This window comes from Tenrec ecaudatus, chromosome 1 (genome assembly GCF_050624435.1).
Source record: "Tenrec ecaudatus isolate mTenEca1 chromosome 1, mTenEca1.hap1, whole genome shotgun sequence".
NCBI classification, from domain to species: Eukaryota; Metazoa; Chordata; class Mammalia; order Afrosoricida; family Tenrecidae; genus Tenrec; species Tenrec ecaudatus.
This window is the reverse complement of record NC_134530.1, coordinates 259187730-259201457: the sequence shown is the minus strand read 5'-3', so window position 1 is coordinate 259201457 and position 13728 is coordinate 259187730. Positions and strand designations below refer to the sequence as shown.

The window sequence follows — 13728 nt, the reverse complement described above, 5'->3', positions numbered from 1 at the left end:
CCCATATCCAACGGGGCCACCAGTTTGTACCTGTACATTTCTATCTTTCAACAACTTGAGAAAATTGGAAGCATCATATTTCTAAGCATTTTTTTTGTACAAATACCCACTTACTGTTCTGGGAGTCTAATTATAAGCATGTAAGACCGTTAGATAGTGTCCCAATGGTCCCTGGGATTTGATCTATTCTTTTCTCTCCCCTCCCGCCCCCCCCCCCCCCCATTTGATTATTTCTACTGATTTATCATCAAGTTCCCTGACTTTTTCCATTATCATCTTCATATTATTCCCATTCAGTACTTTAAAAAACTCATATGCTGTGTTTTTCACTCCAGTTTGTATCTAGAGCTTCTATTTCTCCTCTGAGATTTATATTTTTTCCTTAATTATGAGCAAACTCCCTTACATTGTAGTACATGCAGTTTTAAAATTCTTGTGGGCTAATTCTAGCAAATAGGTCATCTTGAAATTACTTTGTCCTTTCTATTGAGAACAGGTCATGCTTCCTCCCCACCACTATCTTGACCCCAATTCTACCTTACAAATCCAGCTAGACCAGAGCATGTACATGGGTACAGATACGAGCTAGAAACAGGAAATCCAGGACAGACAAATCCCTCAGGACTGACATTGAGAGTAGGGATACCAGGAGGGTAAGAGGAAACTAGGGGTTGAAAAGGGGAACCAATTAGAATGATTTACATATAACCCCCTCCCAGGGGGACAGACAACAGAAAAGTGGGTGAAGGGAGACATCCATCAGTGTAAGACATGAAAAAAATAATAATTTATAAATTATCAAGGGTTCATGAGAGAAGGACGGAAGGGTAAGGAGAGTAAAAAATGAGCAGCTGATTGATACCAAGGGCTCAAGTAGAAAGCAAATGTTTTGAAAATGATGATGGCAACACATGTGCAAATGTGCTTGAGACAATGGATAGATGGATGGATTGTGATAAGAGTTGTACGAGCCCCCAATAAAACGATTAAAAAAATGATGGCTATCATTGCTGATGTCAGGCGGATCTTGGTTAAAAGCAGGGAATATCAGAAAAATGTTGAGGTAGTCAGTTTATTGTGCCAACCTGGCCAATATACACATGTGGGGTTAATTGAAGGGCGGAAGGATAAATGGCTCAGTGAGCCTCGCCCTTCTAGTTCTCGGGTCTCTTGCTTTGTGATGGTGGGACCAGGGTGCAGCTGCCTCAGCCAGTTCCCTGCTTCAGCTGACAAAGCTCACTTCCTGCAAGATATCCCCAAGGAGAAGCCACATGGACCTACCCCGATGCAGCCCTGGGTGCTGGAGCAGCTGTGTGGAGACCCCTGCCAGTGCTGAGAGGCTTACACATTCACTTAGTTGGCTTTCCTCCTACAGCCGGCATCATAGTGTGTGTTTTGTGAGATGGAGGAGGACTTTGTGGATTGGTGTTGGACATATGGGTGAATGTTGGACCTGTGGACTTGGGCAGCACTGCGTTGGGATGTTTTCTTGATGTGCATTTAACCTTTATATAAAACTCCCTCTTATACATATGAGTTTCTGTGGATTTGTTTCTCTTAAAGTACCCAGAGTAACACAAATGTTTACTTGTGTTTTATTGAGTATGCAAACGCATCAGACTGTGTGGATCATAACAAACTACGGAGAGCATAGACAAGAATGGGAACGCCAGCACGTTTCATTGTGCTCATGCAGAACCTGCACGGATATTGAACAAGCGGCAATCATACCAACAGACTTAGGAAATAGTGCAAAGTTTAAAACCACGAAAGGTTTGTTTCAGGGTTTAATTCTTTCACCATACTTATTCAATCTATACACTGAGCATCATCTGAGTAGCTGGACTATTTGAAGAAAAATGTGGCATCAGTATCGGAAGGCAGTTTATTAACAACCTTTGATATGCAAATGAAACAATCTTGCTGGCTGAAAGTGAGGAGAACTTGAAGCATGTGCTTATGAAGACCACAGATTGCAGCTTTCAATATGATTAAAACAATGTAAAGAAAATCAAACCCTCACAACTGGACCAATAGGTAGCATGCTGGTACATGGAGAAAACAGATGTTATCAAGGATTTCAACTTGCTTGGATCTACAATCACTGTTCACGGAAGCAGCAGTCAAGATAGCAAGTGACATGTGCTGGGTAAATCTGTTACACATCAGTTCCAAAGAGCAAGAACGACACTTGGAGGACTCAGGTAAGCCTGACCCAAGTCATGGTCTTTTTCATTGCCCGTACACATGTGAAAGTTAGACAATGAATATGGAAGAAGAATTGATGCATTTGAATTATGATACTAGTGAAGAATATGTAAAGTGTCACGGGCTGCCGAAATAACAAACAAATCTGTCTTGGAAGAAGTACATCCAGAAAGCTTCTTAGAAGCTAGGATAGCAAGACTTCGTCACATGTTCTTTGGACATGCTATCAGGAGAAGAGTAGTCTCCGGGAACGTAGCAGGGCAGAGAAAAAAGAGAAAGACACTCTTGATGGATTGACACAGTGGCTGTAACAATGGGCTCAAACATAACAATAATTTTGATGACAGCACAGGACCAGGCAGTATTTTGTTTGTTGTACATAAGTTTCTATGAGTTGGAAACAACTTAATGGCATCTAAGAACAATAATAATCATGCAAGTTTAAATAACCCATGCATAAACTAATGGAATATGAATGCAAGGACCCCTTTATTTATTATCTGTGTAAACTTTAGAAAAGGAAATGATCAAATGTCTTTATTGTCATTAAACTTCATGAAGGTAACTGTAAAATAATAATAGTAATAAAAACCCTAAAACACTAGGAGGGATCAATTTAAGGTCTCACTCCATTTTAAAGAAACAGATATTTTTGGAATTGCTGATTAATACTTATGAGTATGGCTTATGCAAGAGAAATACAATGTAGATCTCTAAATCAACAGGTCTACAAAACACAACCTGTCTGTATATAAGATAGCTAACTGAAACCAGATTTGTATTTCAATAAAAATAGAAGTGGAGTAGAAAGCAAATGATGTGGGTACCTGTAATGCTCCATTTTTGCTGAACGATGAAACACACTGCATCAGGCGACTCAGCTCTTCGGAAACTGCTTCAACCACCTTGGACAGTACGCGAGCCACCAACTCTTTGGAAATAGTGAACACCTGAGGATAGGGTCAAAATAAGGGCGGATGATCTATGAGGACGCCTTTTTCTAACTTTAATTGTTTAAAAACAGAAGAATGCGCAAAATAAACCATGTGGCTTTCACATTCTTAAAGAGCTAAAATTATGGGCGAAAGGAAGATAGAATATGTATACAAGGGGCCATCCAATAGTGAGAAAATTCCACTGCCTTTTGATTCTACTTTTTCACAAATGTTTCGATGTTCTCTAATACTTAAGCTGTACTCGCCAATTCACGACAAAAACAATTATCTTAAAATACTGGCAAGAACAGGCTTGAATGACATTGTTACTGTTGACAGACTGAAAACAGTTTTCACTTCCAAACTTTAAAGTCTGAAACAGTCAAGGCAGGAATTATTATATTAGGTAATATAGTGAAGCATTTTATTCTATTACTCTAAAATTAAATAATATTTTCCTTTATTTCACATTGAGTCACTGGTAATAAACCTTCAGGCCAACTAAAACATAGTTCAAGTGTTCAAGAAGATTTGGCAAGTTCAGATTCTGTGGAAAATAGTACATATAAAGGGAAGTGAAAAAGTACTGATATAAAATGATAGAAATCTCTATTAAACAAAAATATCAAAATATGAAGTTATTTCTCAGCACATCTGCCATTTAATCTTATATACTTCTGAAAGCGGTGTTTCCAACTCTAACCTTTCCCTGGACAATTATTTATACCAACTCCAAAAGGCAGTTTTAGCATCTTCAAGGGCTTCAAATTGTATTCCTTTTAAGTGTTCTTTGAGTTTTAAGAAGCAAAAGTAGTTTGAAAGGGCAAGAGGAGGGATGCAGTGTGGACAGCGTAGGGTTTCCTAACAGAATTCTCACAGGAAAGGACCATTCCTAGGAGCAACTTTCCGGCCTTTCCCCCACCAAGGTAGTTTTCAATTTTCTTAAAACCTCTGTGTCTTTTGAGACAGTTGATATGTCATGATTGCCAACTTGGAATCACTCCCACCTTCAGAAATCACCACCACAAAACCTTCTGAGCTGACCACTTTGCCTTGAAATTAACAAACCCCACTGATCCCCTTGGAAGGCACCCCAATGACAACAAGCGCATTATCGAGAGAACTTGCCTGCTGCTATCGACAGACATGTTTAAACACCGTTTGGTTGGAACAAATCTGTGTATCTATGAACTGGAACGCTAGTGCCAATCATTTCTACGTACTCTCATATTTTTCTGTTCTTGACTACTACTTGTCCACCCACTGCAGAAATGCCTTTCCTAGTTTTTACATTTAAATTTTATTCATGAATTTTATAAGAAGCTATCATAAAAGAGTTGCATTTTATGCCTTTCATAAAATCATGGTCAAAAATTTATTACTCTTATAAAAAGATCATTATGATGAATTCCAACCAGAGTTACATCATATGAAAAGCTTATTTTCGTAGAGGACTATATAATTCCCTTTACTAAGAGCTGAAAGTCATAGAATACTGCATTTCTCTTTGTACATTATGTACTTCAAACCCCAGCTAAATTAAGGAACCAAACAGCATTCTTTGTTTTCTTTGACCACTCTTTCGTTTAAACGTTAATTTTTAACATTTTTCCTTTTTCCAGTGTAACCTTGGTGGCTTATGATACTTATGGATACAATGGGCGGTATACATCGAAATCCACTCTTATTGGATGCATGCAGCGTATGAGGCACTTGGAAGCGATGGTTCAACTGATCTGAAGATCACCTCTTTGCTGCTCCATGTTATCTGGTCACCCATCTGTGTATGAGCAAGAGCCACTCTTAAAGCAGAGCAGTGAGCAATGAGTCGCAAGGTTAGCGAACGAAAGCAGAGTAGTGCTCATAGCTCATAGTGGTCGCTGTGGTCTCCCCTGTCCACATTCCAGAGAAAAGTCCTCCGAACAAGGGTGCAACGGAGGATGTTAGTCTGACGCTGATGGGAGTCCTTCAAGGGAGGGCAAGTTTTCATGTGAACTGGATCCATCCACATGTATATAGACCCGAGTCATCACTGCTAGGGAATCATGCGTTTGCTTCTTGACTTCAGCCTCCTCTTTTGAATCTAGCTTTTGAACAAACTTCTATGTTTCTGGGACCCCAAACACGACACCACATCACTACAACGCTGATTTGTATACTGGCTAAAAGGGGGTTAATTGATTTTTCAAGCTAAGATTAACATTCTTTAAAGAAAAAAAAATCTATCTCTTCTCTTTGCCTTTAAACACAGCAGCAGAAAGATATTCTTTTAGTTGTAAAACCAAAGTGAAACAGAAGCAAACCTTGCACACAGGCATGATAATGATGTTTTGCTTAAATCAAGGTATAGCTTGAAGGGAAAGAAGACCATCATACAAACCAGCGGGTTTGCGTCTCTTCTGAGTCGCCCACATGTCCTAGGAACAGCTAATGATGGCTTACCTCCGCGTGCACAGCAATCACATTGACCAACGCCTCCTTTAAGTAGTTTCTGACACCTGAAATCAAAGGGGGGAGGAAAAGGCGCTTAATGGAAATGCAAACAGCCACCCACCGCCCTGCTGGCATTCCTGGATGCTCTTCTCCAGCTTAGAAGGGTCTGAGAAGAAACAGAAAATAACCACTGTCTATTTCCTTCAGAGACCAAAGGGTGAAAGCACATTAAAAAAAAACAAAAAAACAAAAAAACAGGTCAATATGGCGGAAAAGTGAAATTTGTTGAACTTTCATTGCTTTTCATTTCTCTCTGTGTTGAAGCTTCTTTAAAATTAGTTGGTCAATCTTACAACTAAAATTTAAAAATGCCCTTCAATGTATTTTTGCATAAACACATACAATACCATAGTCCATTAGTTGAGGACACATTGGTGTAGCCATAGAGAAGATGGAATAAGGAAGCTTAACACAGCTTAGAAAACAGATGAGAAATATATTTGGAAGTCAGTCCATTCTTGGCAATGGTGACAGTCAAAATTATGCAATTGTGAATATTAATTATTTATCTTTTAAAAAGTCTCTTGCAGGATAAACTTCTGATACAATACCCTTAAGCTGGTGCTGTAATGCAGGTAATGGGACAAAGCACAAGATTCAATATGGTATTCACCTGAAGGCTTTTCGACACAGAAGCCTTTGGACTACAAGGTTCTGAAGTCAGACTAGCATTGACTAAACTCCAGTTTCCTCACTTACTGGCTGTGACTTTTGGCAAGAACACGGTGAGCCTCAGATTTCTTAGTTATGAAACCAGTTGATAAGAACGGTTACTTGTTCTATAGGGTTACCACGACAACTGCAGGAGGCACCAGCACTTATTGAGGGCACTCATTTTGCTGGGGAAAATGAATACAAAATACACAATACAAAAAGGGAATACAGATTCCACCTTAATGTAACTCCAAAACAGTTATTTCCATCTGGGATGGGACAATATTTCAAGGTGCATTCTGGTGTTAACAATGTATAACTTATAATCCCTGCTCTCTGTAACAGGAAAAATATTGTATGGCATAATTTTGGATATCAGTAGTTATGATGTGGCAAATCTTGTTCCATAATGTCATAAAAGAAAAACAACCACAAATGACTCAAACCCACTGCCATCGAGGGGCCTGCACTCCAGCACAGTCCCTGCCACATGCGGCTGGAGTCCACTGAACGACGATTAGTTGGGACAGTTAAGACAGATCCAGAACTATAATACAGGTTTTTAACTGGCATTCACTAATCCTAAATAGAGGATAAGCTTCAACATATTTCATTTACTACAGTGGATATGTCAGTGAATTGTTTTCCTTTTGAAAAAACAAGTTTCACATATATTCATTTGGGATACAAAGACGATGGTGTCATTAGGCCGATTCTGCTGACGGAACACCTGAGAACGTTAAGTGAAGAACAATAAAAGAAAATCCAGAAGTAAACTGATGCTTCCTGAGGAAAATGGTCATTTGAAGGTAGAGATCTTCTCTGGGAAACCAGAAAGAAGAACATAGGAGCTATTATTATTCCACACATGGAAGTGAAATCGATGAATTCGTGCTCTAGACGAAAAGCGCGTTCTTATTCGAAGAGGACTGGGGTGTGCTCGGGGGCCTTTGGGTTGTTTGCAGCAACTGTCTAGGTTGGAGGGAGCCTGGCTGTGGTTGTGGCCACCCAGGGGCCACTTCCTCGCCTGATCCTCTCTTACTGCTCTCTGGGCACCTCTCCTCACCGTGAGTGGAGCGGGGCCTGGGGCTTTCTGTGCTCGGGTCGAGAGTGCTGAAATTGCAATCACATGTATTAGCTCCACTGTTTACTTTAACATATACAGCTACTAAAAGCCCAAGCACAGGATTAGGGACATGGTGCTCAAGGAGTAAGAATGAGAGTCAGAAATTCAAGAGCAGCTGTCCGCACTGAAAACCAGGGCACCGCCAATGCTGATCTGAGAACAAATGTCGAAGGCTGGGTTCTGACCATGTTATAGCACAGATGACTGGAAATGGGATGGCAGTTTTTAACTTTTAAACTTCTTTAATGCAAAAGAGAAAAGTGAGGCCAGAGTCCTGACTAAAAACCAGAAAATTAAACTTAGAGTGAAGCATGCAAAGTCACGTGCTCGGTGACAGTGTGCTCTAAAGTCATCTCCCACTCTGTCCCTGACAGGAAAAACATTTCCTGGTAAGACCCCACCAGATGAAGTATTACTGATAAAACACCTTGTAAAAGAGATCCATCTATATTACTCAGTAAAATTCTGAAGACAAAGCTTCATTCGTATGAATAAAAGCACAGGATATTCTCAGCCCAAACCTACTGGTGTGTTCTGTCTTCTGAGACCTAGTGGGGCAGGGAGGAGAGCCGGGGGGGCCATCAGCCTTCCTATTTCAGGCTGACCACAGCTTCCAAATGGATAACATATCGGTAACAGTAGATAGCCTTAAGCTTAGGCAAGTAGTTATAAAAAACAAAATGTGTTTCTTGGAGTTCTCTGTAAGGAGAAGAAAAAAAGTGGAAGTATTGGAAAAAGAGAAGGGAAAATGTGTGGTCTGAGAAGTGAGCAGAAATAGTGGTCCCCGTGAGACCACACGCGAGGTCAGGGAGGGTTCAGGGGGACGCAGTAAACAACACGTCTGAAATGCCAAGTGGGCTGGCGCGGAGCTCCACCAACTGCTTTCCGAACCCCCCAAACAATGTGTATGCTGGCCTTCTAACATCCCCAGGAAAAAAAATGCAAATTAAAAAATCTGTGGGTTTCCATTATCAAAAAAGGCACCACTATCTTGCTACAGAATTAAGTGTTTTGTGATTGCCTGGGCTGAAATTGTTAATAGTTCTAAGTGAAGGACTGAAAAGTTCCCATTCATATGTCATGAATTTTCTGAGCACTGACAGGACATGTCAGAGGTAAGAAGCTGATATTTCCTTAAAAGCTGTCTATGTGGCTATCCACAGATCACCCAAGCATGCTATAATTAAAAGTTTTGACCATGATTTACAGATGTTCTATTTGTGTTTAACTTGTATGTAATGAATATGGGCAAAATGGCTTTATTTGAAAGGGCTTCATAATGAAAAAAAAAGACTGATTTAAAGTAATTTAAACAGCATTTACATGTTATCATTAAGCTCTGATAAAACCATTCGTTCAAATTACCTGTTGAGTTTTCTGTTTTAAAATGTTAATAAAAACCCAAGTGTGGGAGGAAGCCAGTGAAGAAGTCTGTCCTTGTTGCAGAGGGCAACCGCTGTCGAACAACCTTGGTCAGAACCCATCTGTGTCCCATGGTGATCAGTGGGCATTTTCTGCTGGGGAAAAGGAAATCGTGGACGTCAGGCCAAAAGGACGGCCAGGCGAGCATCCAGCATCCAAAGAGAAGAGATGCGGGGCTATGGAATCAGAAGCCAGTCTTCCCAGTGGTTTCACCGACAACAGAGCTCTGGTGGCACAAATGGTTAAATGCTCGGCTGAGAATGGTCAGTGGTTGAGAACAGATCTGGCAAAGTGCTCCCGTCAGTGCTACAGCCAAGGGAACTCTAGGAGGCAGCTGCACTGCTTGCAATGCGTTGAAAGGGACCCCATGGCACCTAACTCTCAGAAGAGCTCACTGGCTAGCCTTCCTTGGATGCAAAGGACTAGATGGGGAAAGTAGGAATGATCGGTTGCCCAAGGAAGATCTTTAAGTGATCAGAGAAAATCTTTGAGGGTAAGCGAAAAATAGTGTCAGAGGACCAGTTCAGATATGACAGACTGATTTCAAACAAAGTGTTTACACAAGTTGTCTCAGTGATACACTTGTCTTTGTTTCCTTAGAGTGGCCTTCAAAAGTACAAGCCAATCAAATGGCTTCTCAGGGGGTCTGTTGAGCCAGTTAAAGTCAAGTTAGAGGTCAGCTCAGTAGGTTTCGCGGTGATTGTTGGCATTTCAAAAGGGGCGATCTTGATCGATTTTCAGGACACAGAGTGCATAGTCTGAAGAGTTAAAAAAAAATAGAAAACTGCATCAGCAAGAAAAACGTCAGGAGAGTTGCATTGAGGAATATCTTATTTTCCCCATCATGACAATATACCTGCTCATTTCTTCAAGGATAGCAAGGAAAATTTGCTCCAAACATTCTACAGCCTTAATGTTGCCCCTTCAGACTTCTTTTTGTTTCCCCAAACGCAAAGAATATTGAAGAGGAACATAATTTGAGTCCCTTGAGGATGTCAAAAGTACTGTTGGGAGGTGGCCCATACATCTGAGGGTAGAATTCTCTGGGGGGAGGGCTAGCGAGACGGAAATACTGCCATCAGAAGTGTGTAGACCTAGGCAGAGGATATGTTGTTTTGAGAATGATGAGGGCAATGAACGTACAAATGCGCTTTACACAATTCATGTATGTATGGGTTGTGATAAGAGTTGTGAGTCCGGAACAAAATGATTAAAAAAAAGAAAAAATAGCTTTATATTTTGATATTTTTAAAAGAAAAGATTTCTTTGATTTTGTAATACTTTTGTGCTTACACTTTTACATGACTGTTTTTTGTTATCAAAGTAGTCAAGGCCTCAAAGGGATGGCAGAATAAAATACAGTCTGAGTTTATTTATCATGGCACGTGGGGGGGCTTGAAGCCAGGATTTGATTTTTGATTAATGTATCATTTTTTAAAAATTCCATGATAGTGATTAATCAAAAACTCACTGTCATTGAGTCAATTTTGACTCACAGCTACTATGATAAAAAGATCATATTATAATTTATTTTGTGGTATAGTTTATTTCGCTTCTGACTACATTTTTCTCTGAGTTTAATATTTAATAAAATTAATAAAGAAAAAAATACAAACTGACTGCTATCGAGCTGAAGTAGACTCATAATCACCTTATAGGGCAGGGAAGAAATTTGATGGGAATAGAAAATCCAGTCTTTCTCCTTAGGGGCTACTGGTGGTTTTGAACTGCTGACTTTATGGTTAGCAACCCAACACATAACCACTACACCACCAGGCCTCCAAAATTAATAGCTGATAACTGTATTTTAAGTACAGTGAGGTGACAGAAAACTCAATGCAGAGTCAAAAGATTAGGATCTAGATTCTGGTTACCTCTATTCAATGGCACTACCTGGGCAAATCGGTTCACGTTTCAATTCTTTGATTCGGTAGATTGCATACAAAGCTTCATCTTTTTACTAACAAACCTGGTACGAAAATGAAATGCATGACGCTTCCCCTCATGTCTTTCACACATTCTTCTGTATTTATTGGGTGCTATGCACTGCCAGGTGCTTGTTATATAAGAGTGAGCAAAACAGTCATAATCCCAGCCCCACCAGTGCTTCCAGTCCCACGGTAGAGTGCACTTTGTCAACCGGAAAGTTAGATCCATATCTGAAGGTTATTTTTTAATAAAAGAAATGATGATTAGAAGAAAGCACACTAGTTTCTCTTTCTGAAACGCTAAGTGCATGTTTTCACCAAGCAGTCCCGTCCCTCCCTATCACCAGGTGCAGTGCATCTTCGCGTCAGCAAGCGGCGCTGGGTGGTGTGAGGAACGTGCTAACAGCCGCATATCAGGGAAAGAGGTCAACTGTAGAGGTCTGTCGTGACAAGGTGCTCAGTTTGCTGGTCTCACACAGAGTTCTTTGGAAGCTGGCATCTCAGTGGAATTATGTCTTCATCTGTTTGGTAGAGAATGCCATAGTATCACAGACTTGTGATGATTAAGGAAGGTCTGGAGAATTTGGTGAAACATGAGTAGTGGCCAGAAGGAGGAGGGCCAACAAATACTAGGCGCAATTAGATGCTGACCTACAGGCAGGTTTCAGAACATTCTGATTTGTAGTTTTCTCATTTGGAAAATAGAATTAGCACTTCTTTAATAATATTTTTAAGAGGCCACAAAGGTAACGTTCTATTAGCAGACTGTCCTGTATGGGGGTTGTTATTGTTGGTCACTAGTGCCAACAACTCTACTTTGCATTTCCCAAGGCTCTGCACACAGAGCACCCCCGACGTCCTCTCCTAGTCCCAGGACCTCCCTACCAGTATTCTCAGAACCGCAGCTTTATCTCCTGGGGGGGACTTATATGAAAATCTAGCTCCACCACCCCACCGCAGGATCCACAAGAAGTGGGGCTTTCCTGGAATTTCTTTAACGTCAGTACCTTTCAGGGCTGCTGGCACAGTGGGTGTGGAAGAGGATTTGTTGGATGAATGAACAAAAGCGGCACAAAGAGCCTGAGTGTGTTGCACACTGCTCTGCTCCCCTGGCTCAGCCCTCTTAGATAAAGCGCATGTGAATGAATGAAGGAGGAAATAACTACCTTAGGGACAAATGCGACTCTATGTTAGAGTCTACAATTGCCAATGCCTCAGGTGTTGGAGGGAGGCCCTCTGTGGGAAAGCAGGCTCTCATGTCTGGAAAGCCAGGCGAGCCTTTGGGAGATTAGTGTTAGCCCAGGTGAGAAGAATGCGGTTTGAATACGGGAAGCACGGCACAAGAAAATATTGCTGACGCCAAATACTTGTCTTCCAAACAAGGATTATCTTTCCAGTTTATGTACTTAAACTAATAGTTGATTCCAAATAATACATCATTAACTATTGACTGAGTGTTCGCTTTGTGCTAGGTTCTTACAAAAATGCCCAGATACATATATTAGAACTAAAAACTCGGAGGAAAGAGAGAATACCAGTGTTTCCACTTCTGCACCAGCGGTGATGGCCAGCAGAAAGCTCCGTGGAAGGAACTCACTGCAAGAGAGAGGACAGGCAGCCTGGCTGGCGTGCACCGTGACAAACATTGCACACTGCTTACTTTTTGAAGCTAGAGATGAAGTCTCCACTATCATCACGTAGTAGTGAGCACTGGTCTGAAAAGGTTCCTCTTAGGTAAACCCCCACAACTTTCCATGTTATTTAAGCAAGGGAAGGAGAAACAGCTTTTATAATATGTATCTCTCCTCTGCTCTCTGAATACGAAATGAGAATGTGTCATGATACATGGCCCAAAAAGTGTCCCCACCCACACAGGATCAATCTAGAATATCATTTAGCAATGACTCTGGTAACCCAGTGTGGAAATTCCCCATGGAGAAAACAAAGCTCATCTCTACTTTAAGCAAGAACTTGTATGTTCTTCTAGCAAGGTGGGATTCCTGTAAATCAGCCCCTACCATAACGCTCGCCATCAGGGAAGCCAAGATGGAAAAGAAGCTTTGTGAGTACATCAATGTCTGCTTTCCTTGAGTGAAGAGGGAAGGCCCAAGATAGTCCAAAGAAGTGCTTGGCACTTAATGAAAAGGTCTTCCATTTGAATCTACTAGCTGCTCTGTGGGAACAAGGTGCGGCAGCTTGCTTCTATAAAAATGATCGCTTTGGAAACCCTACGGCACAGTTCCACTCCGGCCGATAGGGTTGCTACGAGTCAGAACCAACTTGATGGCAATGGCTTTGTTTTAAATGATAACTAGGCACCTTTCCAGGGCTGGGGTTATGGCAGCCACAGAGCATCCATTCCTGTGGGGGCGTAAACACCAACTTGGCGGACCAGGATTTAATAAACAGTAACATTCTCTGCAGTGTGGGCGAGAATGTAACATCATCGCAGAAAGGAAGAGCGATTATGTGAAAGAAAGTGCATGAAACAAAGCTCAGGCAAACAGTGAAGCTCACTTTGCAAAGAGAAGGAGAAGGTTCTGCTGGATGAGCCTCCTCAGTACCATTAAAAAAGCAGAGTAAATGAAACCAAACCAAACCAAAACAGCCCCTTCCCATGTTAAGATATTTCTCTTCTGCCAAATTCCAGAGTAGCACCCGAAAAATAGCTTGTAATAGATATGTACAAATACATAAAGGAGTAACTTAGATTTGAAGCCCAGCTGGAAAACCAGCAGTTTCCTTGATATATGATAAAATGCCTTGTAAATGAAGCAGTGTTACATAAGCAGACTTGATTACTATTATTATTAATAATTAAATAAATTCCTATGTAGAGCCTTATCAAGATGTTTATATTTTAGACTAAACAAGGTTTTGTTCTTGATTTTTGAAGTGTGAAAATGAAAAAAAAAAACAAATGCTTGTGAGAAGAATTGAAATAACACAAGAGTATCCATTT

General features: G+C 40.8%; 1 protein-coding gene across 3 annotated transcripts in view; it reads right to left on the bottom strand.

Annotated features, from left to right (window-relative positions):
* The window catches only part of EXOC2 (exocyst complex component 2), a 226874-nt gene that overhangs the window by 14840 nt on the left and 198306 nt on the right, over positions 1–13728 (bottom strand). For all 3 annotated transcript variants that reach the window (XM_075531652.1, XM_075531658.1, XM_075531654.1), the window contains exons 24-25: positions 5586–5641; positions 3036–3158 (exon numbers count right to left, since the gene is read on the bottom strand). In XM_075531652.1, coding sequence (XP_075387767.1) covers positions 3036–3158; positions 5586–5641 — 179 coding nt within the window. The remainder of the gene's footprint in view (positions 1–3035; positions 3159–5585; positions 5642–13728) is intronic.